Genomic DNA, 14975 nt, shown 5'->3' with positions numbered 1-14975 from the left:
GAAGCATGATAACTGCTCTCTATTGTTCACCCCTCACCAGGAGCTAAGCCCTGTAAGGTGGGTGCCATTAGGGTCCCCATTCTACAGATGAGGAAACCGAAGCTCAGGACGTCTCCTGGCTTGGCAGCAGGGCAGCTGGAGGTTGTTGACCTTTGAGGGAGGCCCCAGCCAAGGCGGGAGCTGAGTGAGCACCCCCCGCTCTCCCCTCTCAGGCCCAGTACCGCCGAGGCCTGGAGCTGTCCAAGCAGGCCGCTCAGCTGGGAGCTGCAGCCGGAGGGGCTGGGGGAGCCGAAGGAGCAGAGTTCCCAGAGCTGGCAGCCTTTGCCTCTACCCAGAGGGCCTTCCAGGCTAAGCTGACCCACTTTTACATGGCGGCCGAGCGGCAACGCACGGACCTTGAGACGCTGCTCCACCTGCACCGCTTCTGCAAGAGGGTGAGCCCCGCGGCCCACCTGTATGGATTCCCCCGATCCCCTGGCTGGGGGTATGGTGGGGACAGGGATACCTAGACACAGCCCCATGGCCCACCTCCATAGACAGCCCCCCATCCCCTGGATACCTAGACACAGCCCCCCCGCCCACTTGCACAGACACCACCCCCATCCCCTGGCTGGGGGCACAGCGGGGACAGGGATACCTAGACACAGCCCGAGGCTCTTTGTGATTCGCTCCCAAGTCTTGTAACAGGAAAAAAAACAGTGGGAAGGAGAAGAGCTGAGATTTGAACATAGTTGTGTCCGTGGTGCCCCATGACATGCCTTATATGCTTCCCCAAAGAGAGAAGAAATGATGACAGAGTCCCTTCTCCAAGCAGGCTTGACGACGATGAGGATGATGGGTTGTTGGGAGGGTAGTGCACATTTGTGAGTGTGTACACCACACCAGACCCTCCTGTAGGCTTCACACACCTTACCCGACTTTATTTTCACCATACCTCTTTGATGACAGGACACCAATGTTGTTCCCACTTTACAGATGAGAAAACTGCCCAAAGAGGGCAGTGGTGAAGGAGGATTTGATTTGAGAGCTGCCACCCATCCTAAATTCATGTAGCCAAATCTGTCTTTAAAAAAAAAATTTTTTTTATGGGAAAAGTGAGGTCTGTGGGGACAAAGGAGCAGGCTGGGAGAGTGTGGTCCAGCTGGGACAGGGGCCCCCATGGCTGGCCCAGGCCCAGTGCCCTCAGCTACCCCTTGCACTTGCCACCAAGGCCAGAGTATGAGAAAGACCTGCCCCAGCCTCCCAGCTGTCAGGCCAGCCCAGCGTGCAGGCCACAGCGATCACAGGCTGCTTCAGAGGGCAGCAGGAAGGGCTCTGGTCAACTCACACCTGGGGCCCTGGGAGGACAGGGCACTCTCTGTCTCCTTGGGACAGCAGGCAAGGGAGGCAGGTGTTGGCAGTGGCAGCAAAGGGCTCCCCCAGTTCCAGCTGTGTGTAGTTAAGAGCACGATACAGGCAGAATCCTAGCCTTGGAGTCCGGGGCTTCATGTCCTTGAGTGAGTTCGGTGACCTCAACCACTGTCTTCACTGCTCTAGGCCTCAGCTCTTTGCTAAGACCATAGTTAATGGTTGTGTGGTTCTTATGATGAGCAAGGCCCTGTTCTAGTCATTTCACATATTGTTTTATTGTTGCCCCAATCCTATGATGCGGGTACTACTATTATGCCTGTTTCCACATAAGGAAAGAGACAGGTCAGATAACTCACCCAGGGTCACACAGCTAACCGAGTGGGCAGAGATTCAAACCCAGACCATCTGGCTCTACTGCCAGCCTTACCAGGTAGTGACAGATTTCAATGGAAGTAACCCCTGGCACAGGGCTTTGTTCAAATTCAGAATTATTATTAACGTCAATATTATTATTATCATTAGGAGGAGGAAGAAGAGGAGTAGTGCCTCCAGGGTTAAGGACATCTGGAAGCTTCTTTGCCTTGCCCACTGATTTCAGCCAATTCCAGCCCCATTGGCCTTCCTGGATCAATCAAACGTGCTCCAGCTCTGAAGCCTTTGCATGTGCTGTTCCCTCAGCCTGGGAAGCTCTTCCCATTTACCGGCTGGCTTCTTGTCTTCTGCTCTCAGCTCACACATCCCCTCCTTGCAGACGCCCTTTCTCCTTGCACCCACCCCTGTCTCTCTCATCACCCTGTTTTGTCACTTCTGGGTGCTCACTTTGATCTGAAGTTGTCCTGGTGCTTGTCACTCACTTGTCTCTTGCATGGTGTCTGCGAGGCGAGCTCCCTGAGGCAGGGACTGGGTCTGAGTTGGTCCTAGCTCTATCCACGGTTCCTGGCACAGGGTCGGCCCACAGGGGCTCAGGGAGGCTGTGCAGGGAGTCAGGATAGGCTGGAAGCCTGGGGATGGCCTGTGTGGAGGTGGTGTCTGTGCCAGGCCTAGAAGTCATGCAGCGGAGGAAGCAACCCTGACTTTGAGTCCAGCTCTCGCTGTTGGATCTGGGCTGGCCCTGTTTCCTCTCTGGTGCTGAATTTCAGTTCGATCCACAAGGGGTTGGGCAAGATGATTTCTGAGGTGCTATCCATCTCTGTCCAGCTTAGCCTGGAAGGTCAAGTCCTGGACAGACAGACGGATGATGGGACAGCCCAGCACCAGGCTCAGCCCCTGGTGGGGAACGTGTGTGCAGCAGCTTTGGTCCTAAATAATAATAACACAATGGTGCCACTAACGGAGATTTATGGAGCTCTTTCCCGGCCATGAGCTCCGTGTGCTTGCACGAATATGAAGCCATTTATCTAAAGACAAGTTCCCTTAATCCGTGGAAAGATGTTCTTTTCGGAGAAAATGGTTCTCCAATCCCTACAGCCTAACAGCTCGCTGTCGTGTTCTAAATTAATGGAGAGAAAGATTATGTTTTTCACGAGCTGCTGGGAATGTGTTGGCTTCTTTGCAGTCTGCAGACATTTTGTGGGGGAAGTGGGGACAGACAGAATCACAAAATGGGGCAGAGGCTCGGCTGGAGGGAAGGGCCTCCAGGCCTGGCGTGACTGACGGTCTCGAGGTGTGATGGTGAGGGCACACCCCTGCCCGGCCCGTTTCTCCTTCTGCCCACTGAGGTGCTTGGAGGACAGATCTGAGTGGAATCCTAGCTCCTTCCTGACTTGCTGTGTGACCTAGGGCAAGTGAGTTCACTTCTCTGAGCCTCAGTTTTCTTCTCTGTGAAATGGGCTGCTGGTGCAGTTCAGTGTGATCCTGCCTGAGACACACAGAACCTGGCACATAGTCAGCGCTCAATAAACATTAGCCAGACTCTCCCTCACAGCACTCACAGAGGTTAATACAACCACAGATAGGAATTTCACCTCTCCAAAGGCTTTTCATGCTCATCTAGTGCAACTTCCATTTTACAGAAGAAGAAACTGAGCCCCAGAGAGAGCTAAGTCCCTGCTGGCCCATAGGTCTATTAGAACGTGTCTGATGGGCCGGGCGCGGTGGCTCATACGTATAATCCCAGCACTTTGGGAGGCCAAGGCGGGTGGATCACCTGAGGTCAGGAGTTCGAGACCAGCCTGACCAACAAGGTGAAACGCTGTCTCTACTAAAAATACAAAAATTATCTGGGCATGGCAGCAGGTGCCTATAGCCTCAGCTACTCAGGAGGCTGAGACAGGAGAATTGTTTAAACCCAGGAGGCAGAGCTTGCAGTGAGCCGAGATCACACCACTGCACTCCAGTCTGGGCAATGGAACGAGACTCCATCTCAAAAAAAAAAAAAAAGTGTCTGATGATCCTCAGGGTGCTCGGGGGCTGTTTCCAGATGGCAGGTGTGTGAACCCCAGGAAAGAGAGGGAAACCAGGATCATCATGGTCAGTGGAGAAGATCATGGCCAAGCCAAGCGGGGCCCTGGCATGGGGCATGTATTAATTCAGTCCTCCACAGTCCCACTTCCAGCCTGAGTCCCCACCTCCCTCTCTTCTTGTCCCCTAGATGACCTGGTTCCACATGGACTGTCAGGACCTGATGGCCCAGCTCAGGCTGGACAAGGCCTCAAGGGTCAGTCCTGGGGACCGGCGCCGCCTCCACCGCTACCTGCAGCGACTGGCATCTGAGTTCCCTGCTGAGAAGCTCGCAGCCGTGGGGCTGCAGGTGGCCTCCCTGAGCCGGGCGGGCCTGGGCCAGGAGCTCTGGGAGGAGGCCCGGATCAGGCATGAGGAGATCCGGATGCTCCTGGAGAAGGCACTGACCCACTGCTCTTGCCCAGAGACTCCCACTGCTCACTCAGTGCAACCAGAACGAAGAGGGGCGGTGGCCAAGGGCCAGGGTCTGAGTGTAGAGGTTGCTTCTAAGGGGAGGTGGGACCAGCCCCCACTAGACTCACTGGGCATGGACCGTTCGCCAAAGTCCTGTTGGCCTCCTGGGGCCCCCAGAGGGGAACAGAACAGAACTTTCCAGGCAGGCTTTCCACCCCAGGAAGCTGGCCAGGCTGCAGAGGCTGAAGACGGCAAAGGCGCCCACGAGCTCCCTGACCCTGCCCACGAGCATTCGCTTGCCACCACCTTCTTCTGGCAGCAGCCCCCAAGGCAGAGCCAGGTCCCTCGCCCCACTGGGGGCAGCTTCTCCTCAGAGGGGACGGACTCACAGACATCCCTTGAGGACTCACCCCAGACAAGTCCCCTTGCCTCCCTCTAGCTGAGAGCCCCCTTCAGTGGCACCAGCCTCTGGGAGCACTGGGACAGGGCCCAGCTGGAGGGGTAGCTGGGAGCTCTGGTCAGTCCCAGTGAGACATCGCCAGGGAGCACTGGTTTTACATTCTGCCTCTGCTGGGACGGGGAGAACTGTCGACCTGCCTCTGGCTCCAGAAAACTCCTGGAAGACCCGATCCTCACCCATGCAGAGTAGCGAGAGTGGGCGTCAGAACCAGGGCGCAATAAAGCGTGTGATTGGCTCCATCCCTCCAGGCTGTCATTGTGGAAAGAACTGTTGGCACAGACCCCTCCAGAGGTCTCCCTCGCAGGCAGGCAGACACCCACCTGTAGCTCAGGAACATACACAGCTCTCCTCTCGGCCACGAAGTCCAGCGTTGCCCTCATACAGAATCTTTGGGGAGGTTCGGGAGTGGTTCCTTGTCTTGGATTCCAGGAAAATGTACCCTGAGATGAGGATTTAAGGATCAGTGTGTTTGGTGCTGATCCAGGAACCTCAGCTGGGGGAGTAGGAGGTGAGTCTGCAAAGGGAATAAAGAGGATGTTGTCAAGCAAATTTTCTTTTTTTTTTAATTTTTAAAAATTCATTGTATTTTATTTTTAGAGATGAGGCCTCACTACATTGCCCAGGCTGGCCTAAAGCTCCTGGGCTCAAGTGATCCTTCTGCCTTGGCCTGCCAAAGTGCTGGGATTGCCTCCCCCTGCTCCACCTCCCCACCCAGGGACAAGGTCTCACTCTGGTGTCCAGGCTGGAGTGCGGTGATGCACTCATAGCCTCAAATTCCTGGGTTCAACCGATCCTTCCACCTCAGCCTCCTGAGTAGCTGGGACTACAGGCATGCACCACCATGCTCAGCTTATTTATTTATTTTTTTGTAGACATGGGGTCTTGCTATGTTGCCCAGGCAGGCTGATCTCAAGCTCAATCGATCCTGTGGACTCAGCTTCCCAAAGTGCTGGGATTATAGGTATGAGCCACTGTGCCCCACCCTCAAACAAATTTCCATGTTGGCAACTGGAGCTAGATCTTGCTGGAGATCTCTGAAAGACAGCATGGAATCCTCGAACACCCCCTGACGGGTGAGGCATCCAGGGCATTTATCTGCCAACCCTCAGGAGTTGGCATTTGTAGATGGCATGCACAGCCAGCTCCACTGGCCTTGGCAAAGAGAATTGCCTCCTGGAGCCGGAGGCCAGTTCCTGTGTTCAGAAGGGAAGGACATGTCTTCTGTGCTCCCTGTCTCACGAGGCGCCTTCGATTGGCATGGACCTTCATTCTCAAGTTCAAAGAACCCTGTGGAATCTTGTCCTTGTCCTCCAGAGAGAATCCTCTCCACCCTCAAGGTCACCTCTCTCTCTCACCTCCCCACCAAGCCCCCCTGGACTCAATGTCTTCTGTCCCCTTCCCTGCCCAATGTCCACCTCTCCAGGCTCAACCTCTGTGATCCAGTGCCAATGGGGCTCTGTGGGTGGCTGGGTCCTGGTGGTTGGGGACCGTGAGAAGGGTCCTATCTGTCGGGTCTTAGATGGAGCATCCAGATGGCCACCCTTCATACTGCCCCGAGTGGCCCCTGCCAGCGCCTCTCTGGAGTGTCATTAAGCTGACAGTGTTTGCCTTGCCTCTGCAGTAGGATGCATTACGGAAGTGGCCTCTTGGTCACCTAGCTCTGAATTTTCCTGGCTCCAGAAAGAGGCTGGTGGGCACAGGTCCCCCGCAATGAGGCTGTGAAGGGGAGAGAGGCAGGCCTGGGCCAGGCATAAGAGGACAACTAGGGCTTCTCAGGAGCTGTCTCAGCCAAGAGTCGCACACTCAATACTTAAAATGGCTTCAGGAATCTTCCGAGACTGAAGATTTCCCCAGGCGTGGTCTAGGGCCTGCCTGCCTCAGAGCCATGAGCAGAGCCGGTCAAAAGGCTTGCTAGGGCATCCTACCCCAGACGTTAAAATAGACTCTTGGGGCTGGCCGGTGGCTGGAATCTGCGTTTGTAGCCAAGTGCTCTTCCTGTGTGACTCAGCAAAGTGGGGGTGAGTTTGGGGGAACACCCGGGGCTGGGGCCTGAGCCCCCCACCCAAAGCCAGGTTTGATTCTTGCATTTCACTCCCTGCCTTCCATCCAGACAGGCCCAAGGATGCATGAGGTGTGGGATTAGCCCATCTCTATCAATGCCTGTCGCCTCAGAGAGGTCCGAAGGCTCTTAAAATGCGGTTGCCATAGCAACAGCATCCAGCCAGTGGGGACCACAGACAGGGAGCCATGGAACCTGGGGTGCTGGGATGGAAAGTGACTTGTGAGAAACCACAGCTACTGCTAGAAGGAAGGGGGGCAAAGGGGGCATAGGTAATCTAAGAATCCTTGGGCAGGAGTCCCCAAGGCTACCTTGTGCATCCTTCTATCCCCAAAAAGAACTGTACCCCGACAATCTCTCCCCTCACCGCATCCCCTGGGGAAGAAGGGAATGCAGAAATGAAATATCATAATGAGTAACAATGTATAAAAACAACAAATAATAACAGCTAATGTTTCTTTTGCATTTTCTTTGTGCCTAGCTTTGAGCTAAATCCTTTAACAACTTTACAGGGCTTGTTGACTTTTTTTGTTTTTTTTACAACATTGTGAGGAGTGATTCCACCCTATTTTACTGAGAATGAAGCTGAAACTCAGAGAGGTTTGGAGGTACCTTGCCCAGTGCCACCATGAGGGGCAGAGCTGGACTTGCCCTGGGCCTAGTTTATTGGCTTTGCCCGAGCCTGCCCACAGTAGGGGCATGGCATGGCCTCCCCCAGAGATTCCCTGTGAGTGATGACATAGCTTTGAATCAGCAAAGCCTCGGCCCCTGAGAGGCTGCTCTGAGGAGGCAGAGGCCACAGGGCCCCTCCATGGGATTTTTAAACAAAGTTTGAAGCCTGCTGTGGTGGAAGAAGATGGGCTTTCAAGGAACCCCAGGTCAGCTAGTGATGTGACTGTGTACAGCCCACTGTGATGGGAACACTTTTTTCAAGCTTGAGGGGCTGGTAGGCAAGAGGCAGAAGGAGGAGCACAGCCTGGAAGTCAGGCACTTCAGGTGCCACTCTTCCCTGTTGCTGATGGCCTGGTCACCTGAGGCAGGTTGTGTCCTCTCTCGGGTGCTCAGTTTACCCCATCTTTCCAATGGAGGCATTGGATGGATGAGGATCTTTCTCATCTTGGAGAGCCCTGCTTTTGAATCCAGGATTAACAGCCTAGTGCCTGTGAATAGACAGGTGCCCCTCAGTTTTCCCATCTGTTCACTGGATTCGTCAAGCCTGCTGGGTCAGGAAAATAAGATCTCTGGATCCTTGTGTTCTGCACCAAGCCTTCTTCTTTTCCAGAGGAGTAGCCATCTTGTGAAGGAACAAAGCTTTGAAAAGACTTTTCACTGCTGGGCAGTGATGTGGGGCAGACATAGGACTGAGCCCAAACAGAAGTCTAGGCACTTTACAGTTTGCAAAACACTTTTTTGTCCATCTATTTCCCATCTGATATTTACTACAACCCTTTCGGTCACAGAGGTCATACTCTGAGATGGCCCCATTTTACAGATGGGAAGACTAAAGCCTAGAGAGGGGCAATGACTTGCCCAAGGTCACACAGCCAGGAAAGGGGCCAAGAAGGATAAAGTACAGGGTCTGGGCCTGGTTCTGGATCAATGCCAAATCCAGGATTGTGGATGACTCTGTGTTTTGTCAGCCACTCTGAGGTAGGCCCCTCACACCCTTGTGACACAGACAGGGTGGCTGTCACACCCACTTTAGATCCAGACAGGGTGGCTGGCTGGGGTCAGAATACAGTCTGATCTCATAAAGCAGAGATATCCTGTTCTCCAGGGGCTGTGAATTGGCCTCCAGCCCAGGACAAGTTTGCCTGGTCCCAACCCCTAGCTGAAAATAGCTCTCTGAGGCCAGAGTCCCCTGCAGAGCTAGTGCTCTGGATAGGCGGCAGGACTCTGGGAGTCCCATTGCCCTCTGCCTGGGGCACGCTGGGGAACTCTGGGTAGCCATGTTCTTCCTTAGGACCTCCTTTCCCCATCTGTGAAATGGAGGAATTCGGTCAGACCAGGGAAGGAAAATTGGTGTTGTTTTATATGTGGAACCACTGACCTGCCCTCCCAGTCCTGCTTCCCTCTCTGTGCACTGACCATCCATCCAGGCACCCAGGCTGGAAACTTGCAAGTTGTCCTCAAACCTCCTCTTAACTCCTAAATTCACTCTCCTGATCTCTCTGATATCTTCTACTTCTCTCTCCCTCCATCGTCCTCACCCTCATCCCAGCCTCCATCCTCTAGCCCCAGACAACTATAACAGGGTCCTCAGTGGTCTTCCTGCAGTCACTTGGATCCCCTTTATCTGTTCTCCACCCAGAAACTAGAGGGGTCTTTCAAAATGTAAAATAATGTCAGCCTTGCTTAACCCTGAAGAGTAGCACCCCATAACTCTCCAGATAGAAAACCCAACCTTCCTGTGATCTACAAAGCCTGTGTCTTCAGCCTCTACCCTCCACTTCAGCTTCATCTCAATCTCCATGTCTTCTGAGTCCCAGAAGCAATAACTGGCTTTCAGTTCCTCAGCCATTCCAAGCTTTTTCTGAGGTCAAGTTCCTCAGAAGTGGACCTCGGGGTGAGGATTCAGGTACAGGTGATTCATTGAAGAGGTGATCACAAGAGAAACCAGGAAGGGAAGCAGAACAGGGAAGGGAGGGAAGCCAAGGTGCAATTTCAGACCAAGTCCCAGCCTCTGCCTGGCTGCCTGGGGGAACTCTGGACGATATTTTACACCTCCAAGGCACTTCAGGCTTTCTGCAGAATCATGTGGCACAAAGCAGAGTCCGATAGTTCCAGGGCAGACCTTGGAAGAAAGTTGCAAGTGTGGGCCCATAAAAGATAATATTCTGCACCAAAAATATGTAAAAAGCTCTCACAACTAAATATTACTACTACTAATAATAAATTTTAAACTGGACAGAGGACCTGAATAGGCTTTTCTCCAAAGAAGATGCACAGATGGCCAATAAGCACATGACAAGATATTCAACATTACTGGCCATCAGGGAAATGCAAATCAAAACCACAAGGAGACGTTGTTTCACATCCACAAAGATGGCTATAATAAAAAGACATATGACAAGTGTTGGTGAAGATGTGGAGAAATCAGAACTCTCATACCTTGCTGGTGGCAATGTAAAATGGTGCAACTACTTTGGCAAGCAGTTTGCCAGTTCCTCAAACTGTTAAACATCAAGTCATCATATGACCAAACAATTCCATTACTAGGTATACAGCCAAGAGAAATGAAAACATATCCACACAAAAATTTATACATGAATGCTTATTGAGAATTATTCCTGATAGTCAAAAAGTAGAAGCAACCCAAATGTTGATTAGCTATTGAATGGATTTTTAAAATATGGTTTATACACATAATGAAATATTATTTAGCCATTAAAAAGGAATGGAGTCACTTCTTAACATTTTATGAAGCCACTGTTGTCCTGATATCAAAGCCAAATATGGACATAACAAAGAAAATTACTAACCTTATGAATATACCTTATGAATATAAATGCAAAAATCTTCAACAAAATGCTAGCAAACCAAACATGACAGCATCTTAAAAGGATTATACAGCATGACCAAGTGGGATTTATTCTAGAAGTGCAAAGATAGCTAAACATAAGAAAATCAATCAGTGTAATATGCCAAATTAATGGAATGAAGGAAAATAAACCACATGACCATCTCAATCGATGCAATAGCTTTTCATGATAAAAACACTCAGAAAAATAGGAATAAAAGTGAACTTACTCAACATGATAAAAGGCATTTATGAAAAACCCACAATGAACATCAAACTCAGTGGTGAAAGACTGAAAGCTTTCTCTCTGAGGTCAGGAGGAAGACAAGAATACCCACTTGCAGCACTGCTATTCAGTACTTTACTGTAAGTTCTAGCCAGCACAATTAGACAAGAAAAAGGGAAAAAAGGCATCCAAATGGAAAAGCAGAAGTAAAACTATTTATATATTTAAAAAATCAGATCTCATTATTTTATATCTCAAAAATCCCAAAGAATCCACACGAAAGCTACTACAGCTAATAAATTCAGCGAAATTTCAGGTTACAAGATCAACACACAAAAATCAGTTGTGTTTTTTATAACAGAAACAAACAATTCAAAAAAGAAATTAAGAAAGCAAAATTTCATTTACAACAGCACTAAAAGAATAAAATACCCAGTAATAAATTTAACCAAGGAGATGAAAGATGTATACACGGAAACCTACAAAACATTACTGAAAGAAATTAAAGAAGACCTAAATAGATGGAAAGACACACTATATTTATGGATAGGATTGTTAAGATGTCAATACCACTCAAAGCAATATATAGGTTCAACATAATCCTATCAAAATTCCAACTGCTTTTTTGTCCAGAAATAAAAAAACAATTCTCAAATTTAAAACAGATTGCAATAGGCGCCACATGGCCAAAACATCTTGCAAAAGAATGTCAAAGTTGGAGGACTCAGAGTTTTCAATTTCAAAAACTACTGCAAAGGTATGGTAATCAAAACAGTGTGGTACTGCCATAAAGATAAATGTATGGACAAAGGAATAGAATTTTGAATCCCAAAATAATACCATGCATCTATGGCCAATTGATTTTTGGCAAGAATCCCAAGTCCATTCAGTGGAGAAAAAATAGTCTCTTCAACAAATTATGCTGAGACAACTGGATTTCCAAATGTAAAAGAATAAAGTTGGACCCCTGCTTCATACCATATAAAAAAGATTACTAAAAATAGATCAACAACTTAAATACAAGAGCTAAAACTATAAAACTCACAGAAAAAGCCAGGTGCAGTGGCTCACGCCTGTAATCCCAGCACTTTGGGAGGCCGAGGCGGGTGGATCAGGAGATCGAGACCATCCTGGATAACATGGTGAAACCCCATCTCTACTAAAAATACAAAACAAAACAAAAAAATTAGCTGGACATGGTGGTGGGCACCTGTAGTCCCAGCTACTCGGGAGGCTGAGGCAGGAGAATGGTGTGAACCCAGGAGGTGGAGCTTGCAGTGAGCGGAGATCACAGCACTGAACTCCAGCCTGGGCAACAGAGCGAGACTCTGTCTCAGAAAAAAAAAAAAAAAATCGTAGAAAAAAACATAGGGGTAAATCTTAATGAGCTTGGATTTGCCAATAGATACTTAGATATGACACCAAAAGTACGATCAACGTAAATAAAAATGGATAAATTAGACTTTATCAAAATTAAAATATTTAGTGCATCAAAGGAAATTATCAAGAAAGTGAAAAGGCAACATATAGAATGGGAGAAAATATTTGCAAATTGTCTATTTGATAAGAGTTTAATATACAGAATATGTGAAGAATTTCTATTACAACAACAAAAAAATACAACCCAATTACCAAATAGGTAAAGAACTTGAATACTTATTTCTCCAAAGAAGATGTACAGATGGCCAACAAGCACATGAAAAGATACATCACCAGTCAACAGGGAAATACAAATCAAAATCACAATGAGATACCATCTCGTGGTAGCTACTAGCATGGCTATAACTTTTTAAATGCAGAAAATAACAAATGTTGGCAAGAACATGAAGAAATTAGAACCCTTATACATTGTTAGTGGGAATGTAAAATGGTGCAGCTGCTGTGTAAAACAGTTTGGAAGTTCCTCCAAAAGTTAAACATAGAATGACCTAGCAATTCCATTCCTAGTTATACACCCAAAACGTTTGAAAACAGAAACTCAAAGAGATACTTGCGTGCCAGTGTTTATTGCAGCTTTATTCACAATAGCTCAAACATGGAAATAACCCAAGTGTCCATTAACAGATGAATGAATAAACAAAATAGACACATATAATCCCACTTGTTTTATATAATCACATTTTGTTATATATACATATACACACGCACACACATACAATGGAATATTATCCTGCCACAAAAAACGGAATGAAGTTCTGATACATGCTACAACATGGATGCACCTTGAAAAGATTATGCTAAGTGAAATATGCCAGACACAAAAGGACCAATATGTATGAGTCCATTATATGAAATATCTAGAATAGGCAAATTCATAGAGACATAAAGTAGATAAGAGGTTACCAGTGGCTGAGAAGAGGTGGGAATGGGGAGTTATTGCCTAATGGGTAGGGAGTTTCTGTTTGGAGTGATGAAAAACTTTTGGAAAGAGATAGTGGTGATGGGTGTACATTGCAAATGTAATTAATGTCGCTGAATTGTGCACTTAAAAACAAAATGGTAAATGTTATATATATTTTACCACAATAAAAAGTGTTTAAAGGAAAGAAGTGCTGATACATGTAATAATATAGATGACTTTGTAAACATTATGCTAAATGAAAGAAGTTAGTCATAATAGACTACATATTATGTGTCTCCCTTTATAGAAATGTCCAGAATAGGTAAATCTATATACAGAGAAAGTAGATTAGTGGTCACTTAGGGCTGGGGATAGGGGAGGTGGGAGGATATGGCAGTGATCCCTCGAGGATACAGGATTTCTTTTTGAGATGATAAAAATGTTCCAAAATTGACTGTGGTGGTTGTAAATATCAGTGAATATACTAAAAACCATTGAATTGTACACTTTAAATGAGTGAATTGCATGGTGAATTGGCGATATCTCAATATAAGTTGTTTAAAACACACAGACACACACACACAGAGAAGCCAGAGGAGGGAAGCACAGCATTCCTCAGTGTGATTTTGATTTGCACTTCCCTGTAGACTGGTGATGTATCTTTTCATGTGCTTGTTGGCCATCTGTACATCTCCTTTGGAGAAATAAGTATTCAAGTTCTTTACCTATTTGGTAATTGGGTTGGATTTTGTTGTTGTTGTAGTAGAGATTCTTTACATATTCTGTATGTTAAAGGTATCTGAGTGTAGCACTGACAGTGTCTGCTACAAGCTCTTTCTCATCTCAAGGCTTCAAACTTTTCAACTAGCTAAGCCCTCCTTATCCTTCAGATACCAGCAAGAGGTTCAGCCTTTCCTGACCACTCTGAAGTGGTCAAAATCCTCTTTTGTTAAAAACCAGGTACTACTTCTTCATAGCATGTATCTCAATTGTCATTTTGCAATATTTTATTTAATGCTTATATCCCCTACTAAACTTTGAGTTTCATGAGAGCAGAACTTGAGTCTACCTGTTCAATGTATGCTTTGCACAGGGAAGAAACTTAACAAAATTTGTCAGATAAATGAATGAATGGATGAATGCCAGATCTTTTCGATTAGTAGGGGCTGCCTCCAGCACCTGGTTGGCTCAGTAAGAAAGAATTCTATGGTTGATTAATGATGTCTGCCATGGGTGCCAGCAGGGATATAAGTAGTAGATGTGCCCTAACTTTGCTGTCCTTGAACTAGTAGAGCCACACCTCAGGATCCCCCATCAGAGGGGGTTCAGGTCTGCCTAGAAACAAGAGTCTCACCTCTCCCCCAGCTCCCAGGAGTGCAGTTGTCATCCCAGTTGGCCTTGCTAATCAATCACACAGCCACGCAGTGCCCGTTAGGATTTGTCACTAAGCCACATCCAGGTGCGCCAGGCAGGAGCAGGCAGGCTCGTTTGCATCTCATCTACATTAAATTTGCATACACCTCCGCAGCTCCCATCTCCTTGCAATTTTCAAGTTAAAATGTCATTACCGCTCCTGTGAAGCCTGTTATTTCTTAATTTCATTCTCCCTGTTCCTCTCCCCCTACTCCCTCCTACGCCTTAGACACTCAAGCCTGGACTGGGAAAAAAGAGGTGGGAGTTTTCGCTCGGGTTCTGCTGCTGACTCACCGGACTGCGCTCTCTAGGCCGTGTCCGTGGCTCCACGCACAGCGACAGGAATGTGGCTAAAAGAGCTGCCCTTCAAGCAGCCACAGGAAGGCTAATAGGAACTTAGCCACTCAGTGTTCTCCACACTAAGCACCCAATTCCCCGCTGCCAAAGCCTTTGCCCATGCTGTACGCTCCTCCTGGAAAAAAGCCTTCTCCCTTTTCTCCATGTCAAAGTATTACCTACCCATAGTAAATGTCCAACAACCTCCACCCATCAGTTCTGTTTCCACCGTGCCACGGGCCACTGGTGTAGGCTGACTGGGTGTGGCGATAGACACGTGACTCAAGGTAGCCAATAAGATTCTTTTCTCCCAGGATTTGGCTTTGGGAATCAGAGATGCTAGGTGGGTTCTGGAGGGAGCATGTTTGGAGGACCACCGTGTCCAGCTATGTCCATAGAAAACAGAAAAGTGGTCCC

General features: G+C 48.1%; 1 protein-coding gene across 2 annotated transcripts in view; it reads left to right on the top strand.

The window, feature by feature from the left end:
• KIAA1755 (KIAA1755 ortholog) overlaps positions 1–7169 on the top strand; it is a 50235-nt gene extending 43066 nt beyond the window's left edge. The window contains exons 13-14 of one of the 2 annotated variants that reach the window (XM_031656751.1): positions 213–434; positions 3941–7169. In XM_031656751.1, coding sequence (XP_031512611.1) covers positions 213–434; positions 3941–4642 — 924 coding nt within the window. In that variant the 3' untranslated portion in view covers positions 4643–7169. Of the gene's footprint in view, positions 1–212; positions 435–1872; positions 3527–3940 lie in introns of those variants that run through there. The other variant, XM_031656752.1, reaches the window with a different exon arrangement.
• Positions 7170–14975: the final 7806 nt, after the last annotated feature.

The sequence above is a fragment of the Papio anubis genome, chromosome 16 (genome assembly GCF_008728515.1).
Source record: "Papio anubis isolate 15944 chromosome 16, Panubis1.0, whole genome shotgun sequence".
Classification (NCBI taxonomy): Eukaryota; Metazoa; Chordata; class Mammalia; order Primates; family Cercopithecidae; genus Papio; species Papio anubis.
The sequence above is the reverse complement of the archived record's forward strand: the minus strand, read 5'-3'. Positions and strand labels throughout refer to the sequence as shown.